The sequence below is a fragment of the Syngnathus typhle genome, linkage group LG11 (genome assembly GCF_033458585.1).
Source record: "Syngnathus typhle isolate RoL2023-S1 ecotype Sweden linkage group LG11, RoL_Styp_1.0, whole genome shotgun sequence".
In the NCBI taxonomy this organism is placed as follows: domain Eukaryota; kingdom Metazoa; phylum Chordata; class Actinopteri; order Syngnathiformes; family Syngnathidae; genus Syngnathus; species Syngnathus typhle.
Window position 1 is genome coordinate 5,885,906 of NC_083748.1, and position 22,382 is coordinate 5,908,287.

Consider the following 22,382-nt stretch of genomic DNA (forward strand, 5'->3'; position numbering starts at 1 on the left):
GGAAGTATGGAAGACCGAAAGTGCCAAAATTAATGGAGTCATACAGAAGATCCTGATTGTTAATTGTTTGCAAGGGCTGTTGGAAGATCATCACTTGCTGCCTCTTCGCTAAATAGTCAGAGATGTGCGCCATTAGCACGACGGGCGGCTTTCTATGTTTCTACATTTTGCATGATCGTCGATATTATTGTTTTTTATTTTAACTGACTTGAGACAGAAACTATGCCGCCTAGAAGGCGAACGTTGATTCTGAACAAAGTGAAGGCCGCCAGCTACTCGCCACTCCCCAAAAATGTGGCGAGAAAGTCCGGTAAGAATAACAAAAAACGTGTTCTTTGACATCCTAAGCGGCCGTGGTTTGGTTCTTGTTAAACATTATTTTCTTGACTTTAGGCCTCGTGACTCTGCGGAGAATAACGACGCATCCGGGCACGAGCATCATGATGGTCGAGGCGCTCAAAGAGCTGGACTCCCGAAAGGGAGTTTCCAAACAAGCCATTCAGAACTTCATTAAGCGCAAGTACCCCACTGTGGACCAAATCCGTCTCAAGTATTTAGTCCGCACAGCCATCAAGAAAGGCCTGGAGGATGGCACCTTGGTTCGGCCTGCCAACTCTACCGTCACTACCGGCGTCATTGGCAAATTTCGGGTACAGTAATGAAGCATGTTTTTCAATATTTTCTCGAGGAAGGCGTGAATTTTATGGTCGAAAATGTCACCTAACAAATGTCAAATTTAAGGATACCGAAAAAAATGTTTGGGGGTTCGGCCATTGGGTCGAAAGTTTCTATTGAATGAATGTCAGCAGGTGGAAATTTGCACTACCTTCTGCCATCTAGTGGTGAACTATAACTTTACTTCTTGCTCGCACAACTATAGCTTGACTTAATGTGATAACCAATTTTGGTAGTGTAATTGTCCTTGATGAGTAATTTGATTACACTGCAGTAATAGAAAATATTGACAAGTGCGGAAACGGCATCAATTCTTATTTTTCCTGTGAAGCTTGCAGCAAAGCGTAAAGAGCCCAAAGCAAAATCGGAGAGCATGGAGCCCAAAGCAAAATCGAAGAGCGTAGAGCCCAAAGCAAAATCGGAGAGCAGGAAGCCCAAAGCAAAATCACAAACCGTGGAGCCCAAAGTTAAATCCGAGAACGTGGAACCCAATGTGACAAAAGCTCCGAAAGTGGCAAAGGAAACCTCGAAGAAGACTAAAGCTAGTAAGTCAACCTAATTGGCTCTATTGAAACTACCATAATGTAAAAATAACAAACATTTTGTGTGTAAGGTGGCTCAAAGGAAGCTCCTGCAGTGGAAAAAGTAAAACCACCAAAGAAAGAGGTGAGAATTAAATTGAAGTGGGCTTTAATTGACAATGCAGGGTTTTGGCTTTTTTTCCTGGCATTTTTCAGATGTTTTAATGCCATTTGTTTTCATTTAAGGCTAAAAAGAGTGCCAGTAAGTTAACAAAAAATGAGGAGGCTCCCCCCTCCAAGTTGCTACCAGTTAAGAAGCCCAAAGCTAAAGTTGCCAATGAGGACAGTGAGAAAACGAAAGCAACAGTGACGAAAAAAGCCAAGCCCAAGGATGTTGAGGAACCTGCGGCTGCTGAGAAGAAAGCAAAACCCAAGGAAACAAAAGTGCCCAAGGGTAAAACTGCCAAGGATTCTGACAAAGCAGCCCAAGATTCTGACAAACCTGCTCCAAAACCAGCTGCTAAACGAGCGAGGAAAAAGGATGTGGTGTGAATGTAGTTTCTAGAAGATTTTAATTTATAATATTTCAATAAAGAATATAAACTTTTATAGCTTCTGACTATTGCTTAACTACTGGCTCAGGTTAGGTTCCATGTCTATTCAAATCAATTAATGTACTTTGTAAAACAAATCAAATTGGCTCCATTTCAAAAACCAATTTCCATGAACATCCCTGACACTTGTCCTTTGTGCCAAAGATTCAATTGGACAGGTTATTAATTTGGGCGAGTTTTCTATTCAATTAGTTTTGAGTACAATTCGACACCAAAATGAAAGTGACCGCATCTTGAATTACACCAGTGCTTCTCAAATAGTGGGGCGCGCCCCCCTTAGGGGGCGCCGTGCTATACCTGGGGGGGCGCGTGTGACCCTGGGGAACAGGCTTTTTTTTTTTTTTTTGCAGTACTAGAATAAAGTGTAATTGCGCATCTTCCCAGCAGGGGGCAGTGGCGCTCTCATTGTTACTTCTGTGACGTTTGCGACAGTGCAACATTTTACGACTTACAAGACAAGTTAGGATAGTCACGGTGGGGAGGGGGGGGGGGGGGGCGAATAGTTTTCTTCTTGCTAAGGGGGGGCGTAACAGAAAATAATTGAGAAGCACTGAATTACACCATTTAAAAGAGGGACTTTATTGATCTTTCAAAAAAAAAAAAAAACAGGTCTAGACTATTTCATTGTCACTCATAGAAACAGTACGGAAGCACTGAGTCTTTTGAGCACTTCAAGTGCTCTTCAAGTATGTTAGTTAAGTTCATAGTTCATCTTAAATCAGCAGTGAAACGTCCACTTGACTTGCACAATCCATACAAAGCCATGATGATCGTTTGGAGCCAGTGTTGTAGAGCTGCTGTGCAAACGCTCAATTCTTGAGAAATTAGTTACAAAAGCTCATTTGAACCAAGTAGAAAAAAAAAAAAGCAGGTGAATAGGCGACTTAAAACTGGGGCATCTGCAAATAACAGTTAAAAAAATAAATATGCCTTCAAAGACCTCAAGGAGTCACGTTAAAAGCAATGAAAAGTTCAAATGTCTTGTGGGGGCGACTATGTAAAGTGGTCCACATGTAAACAAACGGACTCAGAGAGAAATAGTGTGCGGTTCTCTCAAAGCCACAATTGCACCAGAGACGAGCCGCCTAGCCTCTCTTGAGCGATGAAGTGATGAGCGTGAAGAGGGCTGCCGCACGGGAAGTCGTGTGGCAGGTCCAAACGCTCTTAGGTCCCGTGCGCCGTCGCGTCATCTGGGGTGCATCAGGAAGCGATGCAGGTACTCTGAGAAAGCGTACCAGTGCCTCCACAGGAAGGCCACCAGGATGACTAGGAGCAATGTGGTGAGCGTGCGGCTGCGCGTCTTCATCAGCGGCACAACGCAGTTAGCCACCGTGGACACAAACACTAGCAGCACGGCCATGACGGCCAGCAGCACGTTGATGAGCTTGCCCAGGAGCGTCCGTGCCGTGGCGTTCTCCAGACCCTCTAGCTGAACCACCTGCTGCTGTTGCTGCTGCAGCTGCAACTCCATCTTGGAGATGCGTGTCTGGCAGGCCTCCAGCGCCTCCTATAGGTTACAAATAGCTTCTTAAGCACTTATATTATCTAGACGCGATCTGCCATCTTGATTTAAATTTAATTGATCAGGTTGGTTTAAAACTGACAAATAATTTTAATTTATTCGTTCAGCCTTTATTTTTGGCTGGAATTGTGCCATACTTTCTGATGTAAAATATATGCCTTAGCTGACAAAGGGTTGGAAACAGATTGTGTAAATGAAGTGGTTTGATTCCTGTAGATGAGTCTTGTCATCAGCACTCCCTATTTTGTTTTGGGATGGCCAGCGAACGCAAAAGTTCGGCACACCGCGGGTGACGCACCGTTTGTTTATCAAGCATGCAGCCAGTGTCGCTTACCTGGATGTCTCGGGCTCGTTCGTTGGACTGGTAGGCGATCTTCTCCTCCATGCTGGCGAGTTCCTGTTTCAAGTTGAGGATTTCATTCTGGTGCAGCTCGGTGAGATCGTTGAGCTGCTCCTCCAAGCGTTCGCACCTGCACAGCAGCAACACCGTCGTTGACGTGTAGTTTGTGAACTGTTCCATGTACTCGTATAGTCCTCAATAATAAAGCAAACCTGAATCGCTCCTCTTGTAGGGCCTCCATGATCATCGTGTAGTCGCGCTGATAGTGCGACTTCAAATTGTCAAAGGACTCTTCAAGTCGGCCTTGGTTATCCCGCAGTTCTTGGATCTCGTGGATTATTGCGTCGAAGCCCGTTGCCAGAGAAGGATCCAGCGTGTTCCCTCTGGAGCTGGGAGGGCCCCCGGGTCCTCCGGTAGTGCTGTTGCCCCCCGCCGAGCCCGAAGTGGCACTGGAGCAGTCGTCCTCGCTGCCGTACTTTGGACTGGGGAGGGTCCTCATGCCCGCGGGGCTGACCCCCTCGTCGCCCGGCGTCTCGTCCAGAGAATCTTTGAGGGCGGCGATGTTGTCGGCGCTCCCGAACTTGTTGCGGATGAGAAAGGCGAATTCCCTCGGCTTGGACACCACAGCTCCGGCGGCGGAGTGAGTGGCTTGGGAAATGCTGGAGAGTCCGCCCGTCACCTGCCATAGGTCAAAGGTTTTTCCAGAGCTGTTAATGAGGTGGCTGGGGTGGCTTTCACTGATGGTGATGGTCAGTATTCATAGATAAAGTCTGGAGCACACTTCTGTTTAGTGAATGCTAACTAGACCGTTGCTTAGAAAGCACTCCTTCAAGACATTTGATTGAGGAATATTTAATGCATGAGCTTGGAAAGAACGAGAGGTAAAGCACACACCTTGGCACCGACATCTTTCAGGCCCTGGTGCATGTCCCGAAGAACGTCTTTGGGCTGGCGCGGGATGCCATTGTGCTCCACCTCGCGAAGCTTCCGGTGGTAGTTCTCCAACTTCTTCTGCAAATGTTGGATGGTCTGTGAAGACTTCTGATTCTTCTTCTCAAACACCTGCTTGATCCGCACGCTCTGCAGTTTGTCCGCATTGTTGGCTAGTTTCAGGTACTCGGCCACGTTGTCGTCGCGCGCCGTCTGCTCGATTTTGATTTGCTCGGTGAGTTTGAGGATCTTCTGCTGCAGTTGGGCGATGGCCTGCTTTGTACGCTGAGGGTCCGGCGTGCTGTCTACCACGTCGTAGCCGTCTGAGCCGCAGGAGACGGCATTCGGAGACCCGGCAGGGGCCGATCCATCGTAGCGATCCGTCTGTAGCGAGAGAGGAAGGGTGAAAAAAATGCTCCAGATCAGCAGTACACATTTTTAATGTATTTTTACCACTTTTGCTTTGATTGATTTTCTGACCACCAACCTTGTCAGGTTCCTCGGTAGAATGGTAGCCGGATGTGATCAGCATGTCTGCCAGGGCGGGGCTGCTGGACGTGTCGGTGGTAGAGGAGGAGCGAGGGCGCCCAGCCTGCAGCAGGGCCTCGTGGGTGCTGCGCCGGTGAATCTGGGGGCTACCTTTCTGGGGGGCGTCCCCGGCGCCCCCCGCCTTGCTGCGGCGGCTCTGCAGGCTGGTGCCTCGCTTCATCATTGGCGGAGCACCTCGGATTTGCTGCAGCACCCGGCTCAGCGCTGCGGGAGGGGCGGAGGCGGCGGGGCCGTCAGAATCCAAAGAGAGAGCCGAGGGGGCTCGAGCTTCCCCGCCTTCCGAGACTACGTCGGTGGTCTCGGAAACATTGGAGCTCGCGCAGGAAGCGGCGGTGTCATGCGGGGACACGGAGGAGCGTCTGCGCTGCGGCTGGAAGAGCTGCTTCAGGCCGTGACCCAAAGATCCCATGTTCTCCCGGGCGCTATGGGTGATTTTGGACAAACCATGCTCGGACTCTGACGCCCTCCGACTGCCCTCCGGCTCTGCCCGGCCTCCTGAGTCCGCTTCCTCTGGACACTGCTCGCTACAACCCTGATCCATCAGAGGCCTCCAGTTCTACTCAGGGGAGGGGGGTGCACAGGGCTAGCAAAATGGCGTCGACACCGCCCGCCCCTCCCCTGTGTGAGGCTGCTTGGACGGCGCTCAGTTGAACTTTCTGAGTGGGCATGCATCTGTGTCTTGGCTCAATGTCATGCTTGTCTACCACAAAAACAAATGATAGAAAAAAAATGAATTATAACATGCCGAAGTGAGTGATCAACAGAACATGAAGCAGAATACAAAACAGTGAGGAACAATAAACAAAGTTGGTGTAGAGACATCCATTTTCACCTGAAAAAAAATCTAATTCTTACAAATCCTGCATAGAGGACAGTGTGAGTTCTGATGACCAGCGGCACCAACCTGCTAAAACCAAATAAAATAAAATAATAAAAATAAAATAAAAAAAATATTTTGATAACAGTTTCTGAAATGTTGAATCTTGCTGATGACCAATTTTAGACCAACTCTTATTTCGACATTTCTGGGATCTAGAGGCAAGCTTCCATTTCAGAAATTATTCAAATGTCTGTTTGTGGAAGTGGATGGTGCAAACAAAATATAAATTGTGATAAGATACAAATTAAAACCCAAAGTGAAAATGATCTGCCGATTAGGAATTCATGAATCACCGGCGGCCTCGTTCCCTTCCGCTTAATTTTCTTTGTTTCTAAATCAAAAACTGCAATAAACTAAAAGTAATGGGGCTGATCCAACAAATTTTCTAATATTTGACAATATATGATGGACACCTGCAATAAAAAAGCAATAAAGGATTCATGATCGCTTACCATCAGCCCGACCTTTCCTCGTCTGACTCACAAAGCAGGATTGGCTAAAGAAAGAAATGAAGAAAAATTAACACAGTCCCACACACGCTCACCTGCCACAACTGTGTCATTATACAAATGGCGTCTGTTACACATGCTGTGTGATTTGCAGCAAACAAGTGTACCCAACCCGTCACATAGTGGCATCGGTGCCAGAAAAGGACGCACATTTAAGGTGTGGGAAACACACCCAGCAAATTAATTGTGTGAGACAATGACAGCAGAATGATCCTCAAATTTCTCAGGATACAAAAACTGTTAATTACAAAACGAAACTGATGATTCACAGCATTTCTTTAGCTTGCTTTACCAGTCAGACCTCTAATATGTCAAAACAACAAATGAGGGTGGGAATGAGAGCAGAAAGAGCGCTCAAAGGAAGTGTCAGTGTGCAACTAGTGACATACAAGTTGGGGGTTTCGCCTGAAATGCTTTGAAATGTTTAACCTTAGTTTGTCACATTTTTAATGACGTCATCCTACCACCATGCCTGCTGTGTGTGTTTGTGGACACCTAAAATGCAACATGAGGAGGAAATGTTCCTCACGGGCTTGCAGCAAATATCCTCCAAGGGCAATGAAATGACAGCAGCGTCCGTCTCTAAGCTCAGGGCAAAGTGATCTTGCTGAAATGGGTCAGCCAACACTCGCCTATCTCTCTTTGCACATTGCAGCGCTACAAGGTCACACCAGCTGAGTGTTGTGCGTGTTGTGAAGCATTTAAGCTTTAACTTGTGATGTAGACCCATTAAGCAGGCAAGAGGCAATTTGTATTCTAGCATAATTGTTTCAGAAATCTGCACTAATTCATTTGAAGTAGTCAAATTTGTTTTGTACTGGTGGGAAATATATTTGGATGAAGACCACAAAAAAAGGGGGGGGGGGTTCTATCGGGAATTATTGTACATACGTAGAGCAAAACAACATTAACATACCTTCTGATGTAGTCATCAGCAAATGATATGGCAGGGTAGAAGGATTAAAATTCCAAGCAAATGTCCAGCTCCACCGCTGGGGAAGCACTCCAAATGAAAATCTGACAGTGGCTCTTGGTTTTTAGTCAGCTGTCTTCATTCACGTTTAGAAAAATGACATGCTGCAAGATATTAAAAAGAGTCAAGAATAAATATTGTTCCCTCATGTGAAAAAATATTCATTAATATTCACGCATGAGAGTCTCTTGTGCTCATGGCCAGTTTCGGGAACTGCAGGAAGCTTATGTCAAACAGAAAGGCTCTTGTCGAAGTTGAACTTTTGTACAAAGGTTGTTTATTTAAACCAGAACAGAAAGGTAACGCAAACGTTTCATGAGTGTGTACTCGTCAGGTGGATGACGAAGGACACACAAAGGACAGCAGCAGCTCATTACACGTGAGGTAGCACACAAGAATGCATTGTAGCTGGCTGACCTGCTCTATGTTCTAAAAGGATGTTTTAATTATTCTCACAGCGCTGACACCCAAAGCCCTTCACTAGTAATTACACACGTTAATTAATGAATGGATGGATGTCCCCTTTTGGGAGCACTGCAGGCTTGCCGAAGATTAAATAACAGTTGATACAAATGTTTCATGCATTCTTTTAGGACATGATGGGTAAATACGAGTTACAGGTGCATTCAGTGTCGAAAATGGGTAGATGTTATGAGAAGCACATAAGCTGCCTTACTTGACAAATATGTACAAGACAAACAAGCGATTGTTTGACAACAAATCGCCTGAGCTCAACGGTTTAGAGTTAAGAAGAGGATGAAACAAGCCGCTTGCTAGCTAAACCCTGTAGGCCTCCCTTACACGTTGTAAACAACAACTATTAACTAAAGAACAAAATACCGATGTAGTTTGTTAATGGAACACAATTTGGAGCTAACCGACGTGGTAGTTAAGAGTTGTGTACATTGCTGTGCCCATTTTAGGTCGGCTCGTCTTGTCTTTGGACACTTTAGCAGGACAAGCTAAGTTGCTGCGCCGGAGGGTGTTCATTTTATTTTACGGGGCACACCGGTAATGTTGGAGTGTTCCATTACTCGCGTGAAGACACATTGGGGTCATTCGCCGTGTGTTACTTTCGCCAGTGACGCAAAACTGCGGATTTTATTATATTTTAAGATAACTAAAACGTGCATTTCAAACCATCACCCTAGAGAAACTTCACAATAAGATAGTAACCGTCATTGTTGTAAGACAGTGTTCAAGTGTGCAAATCCAGTCCGTTTGCAAATCACGAGTTTTAAGACCTGAATAACAAGTATACATTTAGGCTGTACTCCACCTTGAGAGTCGGATCCTCACTATCGTTATTTACATATTTAAGATATTAACCTGTTAACCACACTTACAAGACGATTTGGACTGAACAAACCTCGCCCCACCCCGACTAGCTGGGCCCGCAAAACAGGCGCCCACTGAGCGCCTGGTTGACTGGCCAATCAGCCTGTCACTTAGCATGCTGGCTAGCTCCGCGGCTAGCGACTACGGCGGCTAACTGGCTCCAGGCGATCAGACGCGTCGACAACCGCCCAAACAAGCCCAAGCGGCTTTCACCCTCGCACAGTTTCGTACGACGGTACACCGAAGCGGATTTCACACTGAGAGTAATTGACAAAGTCCGCGATTTTCTCGGCGTCAACTTACATGGGCGCTGAGAGGATTGTGTTTGTGACCGTTCATCTCTCCCGATGGAGGAACACTCCCACGATGACGTCATATAGCGTGCTCGGCGTCAAAACACACAACAACGCCTGAACCACGCAAGACAAGAGTACTGTAGTCTGCGTCATAACTGTGTAATAATAGACAAAGAGACAATTTAATGACAGTCTAATTATACAAGTGTAACCTGAACAAGAATATTTATTAAACTAGTATTTTATTAACATTTATAATAAACAACTTTATCCAATATGACACAAACTGTGCCCTTTAGACTGCAGATTCATGTTCATGAACGATCCTGGCTACTCATTAAACCAATTAAACAATTGCCAGTGTACACTCATTATGGCGAAGCAGTTTTTCTGACACATTCACTCACAAATTCGTATATACCTAAAAAAATAACGCTATTTGCTGTCTGCTAATGTATGAATGAAATAGGGCATATCACAGATCCCTCTGGTGTATATGAGTCAAGAATATTGTAATTTTGTAGTTAAATGGGGGAAAAAAAGGGAATTACCCACATCGAGCTCTGACGCTACTGGATAACCGTTCATCACTAGCTCCTGCAGCTATGACCTTAGATGACAAGGTACACACATGCATGGCGTGATACCCAGGATAATGCTCCTGCTTAGCTGGAATAGACTATGATGGATTGTCGGCGGGAGAATCTGAAATTCCACACGAAGACGTCTTTTGAGGGGCACAGTGGACTGGTAGATAAGGGGTAGGAAAAGGTCCTGTGCTGTGAAGAAAAACATTTCCCAGGGGGATACAAAACAGGGATCTGATTAGCACAAGGTTAAATAGTCTGAATGCGTCCATCTGGCATCTTCAGTGGGAAGGACTGGTGAGATTGTAAAGGAGGATTATGAAATTGTGACTTTGAGGAAGAAATGGTCTTCTCTTCATGAGTTGGGACTTGTGTGGTTAGCTTGACCTCTGTGGTAGCAGTGGTGAGTTTGGATTTTTTTAATACTGCTACATATCGTTCTTAATTGTCCACAAACATTCATGTTACATTCAGTGAATTTAGTTTTTATAAAATTGTCAGATAATGCGAACAAGAGTGTGATTGGTTGTTTATCTTTATGTGCTCTCCGATTGGCTAGCGACTCAGCAGTTGTAGCCCCGCCTCTGACCTAGTCAACTGCGACATACTCCAAGGTCATGCGCGATTGACATTCTGTAATATAAATTCAACATGGTTGTCAAAGTAAAAGAAGTTTCTTTTATTGAAAGCTTCAAATTCTGTAAAAAAAAAAAAAAACATACATTACATGGCATAATTTATAACATGTAAATACTCAAGTTGTAAATCATCATTTCATTCATAATACTATAATTGAAGGCTTATGATAACTAAATTATATTACAAATATTGCAAAATCAAAATATCTGTCCTAAAAAATGACTGGACTATCTTTTACAAAATAACATTTTAAATACTTTTTTGTCACTTTCGCCTTTTCATCTATCTTTTCACTGTATTATTCAGCCTTTTTTCAAGTTTGGCTTCTTTGTACAATTTCCTACATTGGTTGATGTTGGGGTTTTTTGGGGGATAAATATCTGTCTCTGTTATCTGTTAAAGGTCTGTGACATCCTCATCAGACCAATCATTCTGATGTGTCGACAATGAGAACGTTGAAAAAAGTTCTTCTTCCTGAGATCTTTTTGGTGATTCCCCATGATAATAGTGACCAGTTGCCGCGTTATTTGACTGCGTTGGCTCTCTGGCTTGGAAGTGGTCTAGCGATGCAGAGATGGAGTCTGTATCCATCATCCAGCCGTAGCCAACATAAGCTGGGGGGAATGTCACTATGCCATTCTCTCCATCCGACTGCGTCCAAGAGGGAGGAGGAGGTGTGAACAGGCTTCCGGCCAAAAGTTGTCCGTGATGGAGAGCGCCGTCAGTGCCGCGCCTCAGGTTAATGGGAGACGGGGGCCTCGTGTCGAATTCTATAAGCGAGAGAATACATTCTCGCTCGCCAAAGCTTTGCCATATATTAAGTGTAGCCTGTGAGTCATAGTTGATATTGCCAGGAGCATCCTGCTTGTATTCCGATACAATAACAGATTGTTGATCTTCATAAGGACTCCTCAAGCCGTTGCTGAAACTTGCTGGCGAGAAATTATGCTTCGCCAGGTTATTTGGCATCAGTCTTCTCCATTTCCTCTCAGTCCTTTTGAGTTGCCCTTTTCGGACACTGGCCAAGACCTTATCCCACAAGCTGCTCGTCATTGTCCCTCTGTTAAACACCTTACGCCTGCTCCGCCTCCTGGAAGGCATCCAGAAGATCCAGGATCCCAAGACCAGCAATGATGAACCCCAAGCTAACTCAATGATCCTGGCCCAAAACTGGCTGAGCCACCAGCACCAACCGAATCGCCTCCAGTTGCCCATCAGGCCGTAGAGCCAGAGAAGACTGCAAATCTGAAGATTGCAGCTCATAATACCAAGGCAGGCACACACGGCCATTACCCGCTTAGCGCACCTCTCGACCTTTTGTAAAGGAAGCCCGCAAGGAAGTGAGGACTTGAGGAACATATTTGAGTAGCAAAGGGACTTCAGGAGTATTTCTAAGCAAAATGGAAGGCCCCAACAGAGTGACAAAGTCTGCAGCATAAGAGAGAGAAGTGGAAAGAAAGCAGTGAAATACAAATCGGCTGCAAGCAAAACGCCGCAGTGTGATACAACCAACGCCACCAACACCTGAGGCTGGTGTAACACGACTGGGAAAAGGAATAATTCGAACCTCCTGGGAGTGACAAGTGTGAGGGTGACCTGAGCCCACAGGAACAGCTGCATGGGAACGTTCTGCAGTGCTGCCAGCGTAGTGTGAGACACGATCTGCCGAGTACCGTAAGGATCCAGTAGCAGGTGAATGGCCCTCAAAGCGCCACTCACAATCAGGGCGCTGTTAGCCAGCATCAGAGCACCGCAGTGGGGGTAAGACAGAGTGGAGGCAGCGGCCATTCCTAAAACGGCCACGGACGCCATGAGGATGAAGAGGCTGGCCGAGCCGAAGACGTGGATTTCCCAGGCGAACGCCAGCGTCCGCCTCATGTCGTCCCATAGCAAGTCAGTGCCGTTGTAATTGGCGAGAACAACGCAAGGCGTTTGAACGCAGGGTCGTCCGGATCCTGATATGTTGGTCGCAGAGGAAAACACACGGGTTTCCACAAGGTGGTCCACACCTGTAAGGGAGGACAGAGTCTTTATCCTTTTATTCACCTTTTGTTTTAGAGACTTTTGATTTTCATTTCTAACGGCATGGCACTCAACACTAACTTACCTGTTTGAGCATGATTATCAACTCTTGCACGGCTGCCTTCCAAAAGAATCTCCTGTGATTTTACACTGGAGTGATTGAGTTTTGTAACTGAAGAATTGGTGTTAGCTGTTCCACTCAGTGAGTGAGGAAGAGTAATCACTTCACTTGACGTCAACTTTTTTTGCTTTCTGGTTTCCTCTGTAACAGGAGGGATTGCACGATCCAATCTACTGCTGTTGCCTCTGAGGATGTCACTCACTGGATGGATGATGGAATCTGTGCTTTGAGTCCTTCCAATTAAATCACCATGTGAATCTGAAAAGCTTCCAAGTGAATGACACAATGCCAGAGTAATGACGAAGAGCAGAGAGGAACACTCCATTTTTACCCACCCTGTTGAATCAAAAGTCTGTAGAATAAAGGGAAAATATTTGATATGAACTGTTATATTACGCAATACATCAATTTGTTATGAAGATGATTGCATTATTCCAACATTTAAAACCATTTTAATAGATGGTTAAGTAGACAAAAATAAAATCTCCATAAGAGGGATATTTGGTAAAAGAAGCATTCTCTAATCCAATTCATTTATCCACCCCACAACATCTGTGCAAACAAATTGTAACATTTTTTCTGAATTTCTCCTCTACAAAGGCTGCAACATAATTTGTCACTATTGTTTATATTTGTTTTCAAAGAAACACTGTTTAGCGCATAATTAAATTACAGTGCAGGTATTACCAGATGCTATTTTAAAACCAGATCACTATTTTTAAAATAATTTTCACAGTTCTACATGCACACATAAGCACACTAAAAGATCTGAATTGACCTGACACGACATGACTAAAACAATCTACTGACACTTTTAAACAATTAACAGGATACCTGGGAATCTTTATGGCTTCTTTTAATGCATCAGGTATAGCTGCTTCGTAGGCGGCTGATGAAGTCCATCAAAGTGAGCTTTCAACAATGTGGACCATCACATCATGCCTTCAAGCTGGCATCCTATTCTTATTACTGCACCGGCTGCTTACTTGGCAGTGTCCCATAATGGGTCAGCTCCTAAGACCCATCAACGAATACAAAACTGATGTGAAGTAAATGCATGGGTGCATCCTCAAAGCTCATATATTCAGGCAAAGATTAACCAGAATAGAAATGTAAAAAACGTTTTAAAAGGATATTCCAATTTTGAAAGTAGTTCCTGGACCCCATCTGCCACTGTCTACAACAGTTATGTTCAGGTAAATCCTTCCCAAAAGGATTAGATTAAGATTCTTACGGTAGCGCACAGTCACATGAAGTTAAAGTGCACATCTGACTATACGCTCACACTCAGAGAAATTCATTAATTCTAAAATGTTACTTTACATGGCATTTTAATATTATTAGTTTGTGCATGAAACTGCAATAGAATTGTGTAATAATGCATAAAACGATTTTTTTACAGAAATATATCATACAGCTCTTATAAAAAGAGAACCTCGCAGAGTACATGGAGACTCGGAGTCTGAGCATCACAAATAGTTGCAGAAAAGCACTGGCAACCAGGCACTAACATAAGAATTAACTATTTGCTGCCCATGTTAAATGCACAGGGTCTATGCATGGGGTACATCTATCCCGGTCCACCTTAAGAGGAGCGGAGAGGCCGCATGAAGAGGACCTAGCAGGGGGGCGGCCTCCACTGCACACGCCGGGCTCTTTAAGGGGGACTGGCTAAGTTAGATGCTGTTAAAGGGACATGCCTTCCACATCGACAAGAAGCGCTTCAATGTACAGTAGAAAAAAATGGTGCCCTCTATAGTTTTTGCATTTACATTTGTTGCCATTTCTTTTAATATAGCACATTTTATAAATCGTATATATATTATATATTTTTTAAAATAAACATTTTAAAACACAGTGTAGTTGCAAGATAAAGAGTCACATTTATTGCTCTTGACTGCCATCATTTATTTACACATGCACAATTTAAGGAGATGCAATATAACGGAATATTGCCAATGTGGGAGCTACTGAGAGCCTGTTTCTTTTAACACAAATATTACAAACTGTTCTCTGTATGATATTATGCAGTTCAACATCAATATTGCTGCATTACAATTTATTATGCTGAGTCAGGAATATGAAAAATGTATTTAATCAAATGAGAAAATCAGCATATCAAAGCTATGCCATTATCAGAAGTGCTCGTAGTATTAAATTATTACTGATAATACGCGAAGGGTTCTGCGGATTGTTGCCCTGCACAGTTGGAACAGAATCTCCCGATTTTCACATCAGGGCCTGGTCTTCCGTCATTTCAAAATCACACTGGATAAACAAACAAAAAAAAAAAACACACAGTTGAATGTCTGGTCGTTGACAAACTTCAGGCTTGTGGAAAAGGTTTGCTTCTTTGCGCGTCCACGGGTTCCTCGTTTATCGACATCGAAAGCCGCCTGGATTTCTGCGCAGACGTCAGACAAGAGACCGCCTGCTTGCCTCTGCCCGTTCACCACTGCCGTTGTGAAACAGTTGTTGCAAACTAATCGTAGCATTATTGGTGGAATTGCAGCGTCTGCCCTGCATGGACTGTGCGACGGGGTGGATAGCATGCTGATGGTAGCTGCTGGACGATTATCGGCTTTTTAGTTTTTAAACACCGTGCCTTGGCGGAAAGGAGACGATTTCTTTTTATTTAAGGTAGCATGACAGGATCCGAACGTTAGCACTAGCTAGCGTCATGTTGTCCGATTTAAATTTGGAGGCTTGTTGCGTTATAAAGTAACGATCTGTGTAGTTTAGTCTTGATATTTTTCAATCGACGCGACCATGTTAGGTGATAAACATAAGTATCTGCTGAGGTAATCATACGGACCGAGGATATTCAGTTCGGCTAGCTATGCTATGCTAGCTTGCTAACAGTTAGCTTAGCTTATGTGCATTCAATTTGTACATGAGCCCAGGCTACCGTATCTTTGGTGCCTTTATGTGTATTTTTTGTACTTAATGGTCAATGTTTAAGAAACAAGCACGAGCTGATCGCTGTTGTTTCAGGAAAAATACAAATCATAGTAATTATTCAGACCACAATTACGGCGCCACTTCGTAATCTGTTGAAATACCAAATTTTCTTGCAATTTAGGTTATGTGCGTAAAATTATTTCAAAAACGACTTGCATAAAACTCCAGTGATCAGGCAGATCATTTAAATTCGATTTTGTAATATCTTTTGACTAACCTCAGGGGAGTTATGGCTCTCTAAAATTATTCGCCAACGTCTAATTACAAAGACAATTGGGTCGAGATTTTCTTTTCTTTATTTTTTTAAAGATGAGTTTTATAAATAGGTACCTATTCTTTAACATCTCATCTTATTAGAAACCCTGCAAAACACAGAAATCATCAACATATAATGACATTGACATAAGTTATTACAGAAAGCCAAGGGGGCTAGGTTTGCATAAAATCTTCTAAAAATAGTTATCAAGAGCAAAACAGCGATGCAGTTGACTGTCAGATGATGTGTGGAAATCTAAACATGTCTAGAAAAAGGCTCAAGAATGAACCAACACATAAGTTGTGAAAATACATATCACACTTAAGAGGCATTTGTAATTGATCCAGTTTAAGCCCCTCTTTTGATTGTTTTCTAGGTCCAGTGACAATGAACGAGCAGGAGGCCGGTGTGGTCTCGTTTGACGAATACGTGCGGCAAAAAGCCCGAACTGTACCCCAGCACAGGATGAAGGAGTTCCTGGAGTCCCTCTCCAAAGGGGAGTTCAGTCAGCAGGGAGGGGCAACCACCACCACTACCACCACCACCGCAGCTATGGTCTATCAAGACCAGACCAACAACTGTGTCTACACTGACAGCACAGAGGTCGCTGGCTCTCTCTTGGAGCTGGCTTGTCCAGTAAGAACTGACTTTATTGACTTATATCATGGCTTAGTTTGAGTTTGATGTGTTAAAAATTGCTGCTCATGACAGGTACAGCTGACCTCGGCCGAGATTTCACCTCAGCTTTCCATGCATCCAGAATCGGAACAGCAGCTTCAAGTGCAGGTTTGTTTATCTGAATTTAACCTTGTGACATCATGCGCAGACGTGAAAATGAATGGCTCTCTAATAAGATCAAGGAAAATAAAAAATATTATTATCATTTATATATCTACCGGTGTTGTTTGTGATAATTTCGCTTGTTGATAGGTTGATGATCTTTTATTCTCTTCTTCTCTGCTAGGTCCAGATCCAGGAGCAGCCGGTCCTGCAGATGGCTACGTCCACTCAACAAGACATGCAAGGAATGTCAACTTCTCAACTTGTGCCACAGGAAGAGCTGACAGAAGAGCAGCAGCAGCAGGTAGCATATCAATAGCGGTGGAATCTTAAGATTGGAGGCCACTGTACCAGTTCCACTATACACCTTCACTCACATCCTACAACTGATTCATTCTGATCACTTGTTGTGGAACATTTTCTATTTGAATAGATTCAGGCACAGCTGGTTGCAGCTGTGAGCGGAGAGCAACAGATTCAGTTGGCAAGTGGTCACCAAATCCAACTGCAAGGTACGCAGCAGATACAGCTCGCGGACGGCCAGCATATTCAACTGGAGGCCGGACAACAGATACAGCTACAAGGTGGACAGCAGATTCAGTTGCCGGGCGGCCAGCACATTCAGTTGCAGGGCGGGCAACAGATTCAGATACAAGATGGACAGCAGATCCAACTGCCGGGCGGACAGCAGATCCAACTCCAAGACGGACAGCAGATCCAACTGCAGAGTGGACAGCAGATTCAGCTGCAAGACGCTCAACAAATTCAGCTCCCGAGCGGCCAGCACATCCAGCTGCAGGGCGGGCAACAGATTCAACTCCAAGATGGACGGCAGATTCAACTCATGGGAGGCCAGCACATCCAGCTCCAAGATGGACAGCAGATACAATTACCAGACGGACAACAGATCCACATCCAAACCATTGAGGCTATATCTCCTCCGCAGCAACAGAACTCTCCCAGGGAGACCGAGAGACGGACCGCTACCGTCTCGTCTGTTCTTCCACCCGCCAAGAAGCGCAAGGTGGACGCTCCCTTGACGGTGTCCTACGCCGTTCCTCAGGGGCAGCAAGTGGCCACTGTCATCGCCATCCCTCAAGGGCAGCAACAAAACTACGTGTCCCTGAGGCCTGATTTGCTCACCGTCGACAGCACTCAGCTGTATAGTGCCACGGGAACCATCACCGGGCCCACAGGGGAGACGTGGACCATCCCCGTGTACTCCACCGCTCAGCAGCAGGGCGTGACTCACATCGCCATACCGCAGGAGACGTACAACACGGTGCAACTTGCCGCCGCCAACGGCAAGGCCGGTTCCTCTGCGAGGTCCACCGATGGGCAGTCTGTGTCGAGCGGGACACAGGAGGAAATAGTACAGACGCTGTTTCCCGCCCAGTTCATGAATGGGAACATTCACATCCCAGTAGCTGTCCAGACTGTAGGTGGGACTTACAATACAACGCAGTCGGTGCACATATGGGATCCCAGTCAGCAACAGAACCAAGAAGACGGAAATGAGCAACAAATCCACCTTCAGGTTAGACTTCTTTTTTCATTTATTTTTTTATTTTTACTTTATTATGTACACTGACATTTATTGTGCAATGTTGTGGTCCCTTCCGTGTTATTGTGAAGTGTTTATCAAGTTGAATCATGAAAAAATGAATGTTAACCTTTACTTTGACATACAGTGATTGTTTAAAATAATAATAATAGTAGTAATGGTAATAATACATTTTATTTGGTAATGTCTTGAGGCCTTTTTTAAATTCCTCCACACACTGTGGAACCCTGAGGAACTCTGGAAAGGTGTTCCAGAAATCATTCATTGTCTTGTACAGGAACAAGGAGAAGGCGAGGCTAGTGCTGAACCGTCTGCAGAAATTTTAGTTCCCATCTCTCTGAAGCCAGACGAGGGTCTGGAGGTATGGCGCCTGTGGGTCAAGAGGAAAAATATCGAGCTAAGCAAGCAGGACAAGACAAAGCTTGCACCCATTGGCCGTAAGTCAACTTCTCAACTCCCAGCTAGCGTACTTTGAAAAGAAGTCCTGCAGCGACAAATGCCGACGATCTCTTTGCGTGCAGGTCGCCAACCGCTGCGTTTTCAAGAAGACTTGATCTCCAGTGCAGTAGCCGAGCTCAATCTCGGGCTTGCCCTCATGACGCAGGAGGCCCGAGGATCAGAGGAGGAACAATTTGCTCCAGATGTTCTTTATTATGTCTTCTTGTGTATACAAAAGGTTTGTAATACTTGTCCTACAGCCTCGCAATCAAATGCTGTATGAGGTCATCCATTGCTTCTTTTTTTTTTCTCCCCCTTTTCAACAGTACCTCTTTGAAAATGGACGCGTGGATGACATTTTCTCTGATCCATACTACACTCGATTCTGTGAGAGTTTAAATAAAATCCTCACTGGTTGGAAGCCCAGTGTTCATCCTCTCGGTAAAAGACAAACTCCCATCACTCTTTATTGTCATTATTTGTTTACGTAAGACGAGGAATTAATTTTTGTTTGGTCACGTTGCAAGGTTACATCATTCCGAGTCATGTGACAGAGGAGATGCTGTGGGAATGTAAACAGCTTGGTGCACATTCACCTTGGACTTTATTAACAACTCTGATGTACTTTAACACCAAGTGAGTTTTTTTTTTTCCATTTGCCCTGTGCTCTATTGGACTGCAGGTGTGTCATCCACCACACCTCAAATAAATGGTCAGGCCATAGTGGTGTGTAATAGAAAAGTAGTGCTTTGGTGCCATCGATGACTTGCCGGTTTTCTCGGGCCTGATGGGTGTCGATTCTTAATGGTTACAAATGCTTTTGCCCGCAGGTGTTTTCGTCTGTTAACACCTGAGCAGCACCTAAAGGTGGCCTTCTCCAAGGTCTTAAGGCACACCAGGAAGAACCCTACCAATACCAAGGACAAAGCAACTACTATCCGCCTTCTGAAAGGGCAGAGCTCACATAAAGGTACGTTGCTTGCCACTCGATTAGAAGAAAAACACTTTGCTCATGTGACTTAATTTACAGGTCCAGATGACCTATACGACGAGCAGATCGAGGATCCAGACAATCCACTCCGTTGTCCGATCAAACTTTACGACTTTTATCTCTTCAAATGGTGAGCTTGCACTCAAAACAAATATTCTGCAGATCATGTTTCTCCTTTTCCTGTAACCGCCTTTTTCCCTCGATGCAGCCCTCAAAGCGTCAAAGGTCGAAACGACGCGTACTACATGACCCCGGAGCCCGTGGTGGCGCCAAACAGCCCCATGTGGTACTCGTCTCAGCCTCTCACCACTCAGCAGGTGGAGCAAACGCTGGCGCGCATCCTGGTGGTCCGAGAGATCCAGGAGATCATCGGTGCCGCTTCCGAGAGTTAAGACGACAGACGAGAGGAAGATTGTACGATTCATCAGATTCTTGACTGCTGCCCTTTAATTGGCTCAATAAATCGCAACAATCACATGGAGAACCCAGTGAACGGGTTTGAAGCCTGCAATGAAATTGTCCTCTTAAAGTTCGCAGGAATGTAAGACTGGACTATGGGGGAAAATGGAAACTGCTCCGGGTTCAAGTATTTTCAAGATGAGGGTATTTAACCGTTTACTCTTCTTTATCCTCTTATGTTTTGTTACCATGCCAACCTCCTTGCAGGGACCACTGCTCACTTTTTTTTTTTTTGTATTGTGTTGATATGTACAAAGATGACCTTGTGCCTGTATTCAAGTATTTGATCCAAGTTGTCCCAAAAGTAAAGTGCTACATTGTAGTCTTTGGGGAGACTAGAAACTTTCTCAGGTCAAAGGTTATGATTGATTGAGAGACTCAAAGAGATTTCCAACATCTTTGTGTACAGATGATTAAATACAAGAAGACAGTCCTTGCGGCCGAAGTAGTGTTGAGCACGCTTGATTTATTTGTGCTTTGTAATGTCGTTCGTATTCTCATGAATCAAAACAAAGCACTCAAGTTTAGATGTATTTATTGACATAATAGTACACTTAATAGTAGATACTTTGAAAAGTCGCACTCAATCACAAAGTATCTTTTTCCTTAGGAAAAGTTAAATTCAGTTGTCGAAGTGTTTGCGTGAAGAACTTCGGCATGGGGCATTGCACGCTGATAATTCCACGACCGACTTCAGGCAGTGTCAGCTGACGAGCGTGCAAGTGAAGCGGAAGATGTCGGATTTTGCTCTGTTCCAAGCCGAGTTTCCCCAGCACCTGCTCTGGTAATTTCTGCGGATCAAAATGTCAGTGGTTTACAAGTGAGAACGAAAATCTAGATTGCAAATGCGAGCTTGGAAAATCTGACAATTTTCTTGGTAGGTATTCTGAGGACGAATCAGACTTAATTTTAAAAAAGGTTTGAGAAAAAAATGTTATGCTTAAATGATGCTACCTGTGGTGCCAGTTTGCTCCAGTGTGAATATTTGTGGTCGCCTAAAATGAGGCATGTCAATGCAGATGCCATATGGACCCTCATCTGGTGCTTCACTCCTGTGAAAACAGTACAACTCAATTTGATAGATACTTAACTAGATCCAGTCCTCCTCACCAGTAATAGGCTGCAGCTCCACAAGGCTACATCCAGCGTTGCTGTCCAGAACTTTGTATTTCGTGACGGCAGGAAGGGATTGGCGATTGGCTCGAACTTTAGTTAGTCCACTGCCTGAGTCATTCATTCTGTAAACGGGGCTTAAAGCCATCTGCAATTTAAAAATAGATACAGAAGAGCTAGGTTAAATAATAGCAGAATAAGAAGCAGAGATGTCTACCTTGTAGTGAGGCTGAGAACCAGTGACTTCTCTCTCTATGATGGGAATGTCAATCATGCCTTCAGACGGCACTGGGACGCCCACTGTGACAACCCTGAGTACACAAATTGGTTTATTTCACTCACCATTCCATCAAACAAAAAGCCTCTCTTGTGACCAGTGAGAAAAGAGTACTGTGTTAACATATTCACTTACAAACTTACCAATATTTTCTGTGCACTTCACTACTTTTATTGAGTTTCAATACGTGCTCTGCTGCTTCTTCGCTCCTTGCCAGCAAGAGAGCACCCGTCATCTCCTTCTCTAGGCTGAGACAGGGCAGTAGCTGAGACTTGCATTTGACCTTCCTACCTTCGATCATTTTGGAGAGGACAGGAAGCACAGATGTGATGGAAGTCCCCCCAGAGGAATCTGGAAAGGGGGGAGCGTTCCGTTTCATTTCATATCTCTTGAAGTACTCGTTTGTTTGGTTTTACCTCTGACAGGAACACCATACGGTTTGTTGATGATGACCACATTCTGATCCTGGTAGAGCACTCCTTGGCTTAGGTGCTTGGCCAGCACATTGGGATGGACATTTTGAAGCTGCAGACTGAACCGTTTTAGGTCCATCACCCTCTTCTGTTGGGGGGACACATTGGGCTCCGCTGCCCGAGTATTGGACTTCTCCTGCCGGAGCTTTTGAGCCAAGTCAATGGCTCGTAGTGGAGGTTTCTCTTCTTTCCCAGCATCTGGAGCTTCCTTTGCGGCCGTGGTCTGACCCCTACTCAGATAAATAAGAGCCGTTCTCGAACAAGGCTGGCACTTTGTCCGTGTTTTTCTTGGAAACCGTAGAACGAGGTTCCAGTCAGCAGTGAAAACGTGTCTTGTACAGCGGTTCATAGTTCGATTGGGCGTTAAAAAGATAATTTTAAAGAGTAGACAATTGTAGCATGGAACGCATGCGAGTGTCACTTCTAAATACTTCCGGGTATAGTTGTTAAAACACACTCGTTCCAGAAAACAAAATAAAAAGACTGAAATCTATATTTACATTAAATATTGATTGATATCAAAAGCACTATATTAAATCATCTAAAAAGCCCTG

General features: G+C 44.6%; 4 protein-coding genes across 4 annotated transcripts; 2 read left to right on the plus strand and 2 right to left on the minus strand.

Annotated features, from left to right (window-relative positions):
- The first annotated feature begins 29 nt into the window (after positions 1-29).
- On the plus strand, positions 30-1,748 carry LOC133162378 (protein B4). Its single transcript, XM_061291531.1, has 5 exons — positions 30-310; positions 394-650; positions 1,007-1,220; positions 1,289-1,341; positions 1,443-1,748. The coding sequence occupies exons 1-5, from the start codon at positions 223-225 to the stop codon at positions 1,746-1,748; spliced, it is 918 nt and encodes a 305-aa protein (XP_061147515.1). The 5' UTR covers positions 30-222.
- Positions 1,749-2,361: 613 nt separating this feature from the next.
- Positions 2,362-9,290, minus strand: tmcc1b (transmembrane and coiled-coil domain family 1b). The gene is made up of 8 exons (XM_061291428.1): positions 9,155-9,290; positions 7,457-7,617; positions 6,484-6,527; positions 5,090-5,851; positions 4,567-4,986; positions 3,885-4,351; positions 3,667-3,802; positions 2,362-3,317 (listed from the first exon to the last, which is right to left on the minus strand). The coding sequence occupies exons 4-8, from the start codon at positions 5,690-5,692 to the stop codon at positions 2,997-2,999; spliced, it is 1,947 nt and encodes a 648-aa protein (XP_061147412.1). The 5' UTR covers positions 5,693-5,851; positions 6,484-6,527; positions 7,457-7,617; positions 9,155-9,290; the 3' UTR covers positions 2,362-2,996.
- A 5,541-nt stretch (positions 9,291-14,831) lies between these two features.
- LOC133162305 (transcriptional regulator QRICH1-like) lies at positions 14,832-20,311 on the plus strand. Its single transcript, XM_061291422.1, has 12 exons — positions 14,832-15,156; positions 16,110-16,369; positions 16,445-16,519; positions 16,698-16,817; positions 16,947-18,050; positions 18,355-18,514; positions 18,599-18,753; positions 18,842-18,956; positions 19,043-19,151; positions 19,346-19,485; positions 19,546-19,636; positions 19,715-20,311. The coding sequence occupies exons 2-12, from the start codon at positions 16,121-16,123 to the stop codon at positions 19,896-19,898; spliced, it is 2,502 nt and encodes an 833-aa protein (XP_061147406.1). The 5' UTR covers positions 14,832-15,156; positions 16,110-16,120; the 3' UTR covers positions 19,899-20,311.
- A 172-nt stretch (positions 20,312-20,483) lies between these two features.
- Positions 20,484-22,323, minus strand: LOC133162318 (pseudouridylate synthase RPUSD4, mitochondrial-like). Its single transcript, XM_061291436.1, has 6 exons — positions 21,772-22,323; positions 21,499-21,706; positions 21,296-21,389; positions 21,076-21,226; positions 20,920-21,017; positions 20,484-20,756 (listed from the first exon to the last, which is right to left on the minus strand). Exons 1-6 carry the CDS (start codon positions 22,175-22,177, stop codon positions 20,553-20,555), a joined length of 1,161 nt encoding a protein of 386 aa, XP_061147420.1. The 5' UTR covers positions 22,178-22,323; the 3' UTR covers positions 20,484-20,552.
- Between the last annotated feature and the right edge of the window lie 59 nt (positions 22,324-22,382).

What these genes read in the sequence shown, in the direction of transcription:
- LOC133162378 (XM_061291531.1), top strand. Translation starts at nt 223, where the DNA reads ATGCCGCCTAGAAGGCGAACGTTGATTCTGAACAAAGTGAAGGCCGCC. An exon ending in AAATGTGGCGAGAAAGTCCG is followed by an intron (nt 311 to 393) that starts GTAAGAATAACA and finishes TCTTGACTTTAG; the next exon opens with GCCTCGTGACTCTGCGGAGA. An exon ending in GCGTCATTGGCAAATTTCGG is followed by an intron (nt 651 to 1,006) that starts GTACAGTAATGA and finishes TTTCCTGTGAAG; the next exon opens with CTTGCAGCAAAGCGTAAAGA.
- tmcc1b (XM_061291428.1), bottom strand. Translation starts at nt 5,692, where the DNA reads ATGGATCAGGGTTGTAGCGAGCAGTGTCCAGAGGAAGCGGACTCAGGA. An exon ending in TGAAAGATGTCGGTGCCAAG is followed by an intron (nt 4,352 to 4,566) that starts GTGTGTGCTTTA and finishes GACCTATGGCAG; the next exon opens with GTGACGGGCGGACTCTCCAG. An exon ending in AACGAGCCCGAGACATCCAG is followed by an intron (nt 3,318 to 3,666) that starts GTAAGCGACACT and finishes TGTAACCTATAG; the next exon opens with GAGGCGCTGGAGGCCTGCCA.
- LOC133162305 (XM_061291422.1), top strand. Translation starts at nt 16,121, where the DNA reads ATGAACGAGCAGGAGGCCGGTGTGGTCTCGTTTGACGAATACGTGCGG. An exon ending in CAGAAGAGCAGCAGCAGCAG is followed by an intron (nt 16,818 to 16,946) that starts GTAGCATATCAA and finishes CTATTTGAATAG; the next exon opens with ATTCAGGCACAGCTGGTTGC. An exon ending in TCTTCTTGTGTATACAAAAG is followed by an intron (nt 18,754 to 18,841) that starts GTTTGTAATACT and finishes CCTTTTCAACAG; the next exon opens with TACCTCTTTGAAAATGGACG.
- LOC133162318 (XM_061291436.1), bottom strand. Translation starts at nt 22,177, where the DNA reads ATGAACCGCTGTACAAGACACGTTTTCACTGCTGACTGGAACCTCGTT. An exon ending in GAAGTGCACAGAAAATATTG is followed by an intron (nt 21,390 to 21,498) that starts GTAAGTTTGTAA and finishes TTGTGTACTCAG; the next exon opens with GGTTGTCACAGTGGGCGTCC. An exon ending in GGAGCTGCAGCCTATTACTG is followed by an intron (nt 21,018 to 21,075) that starts GTGAGGAGGACT and finishes CTGTTTTCACAG; the next exon opens with GAGTGAAGCACCAGATGAGG.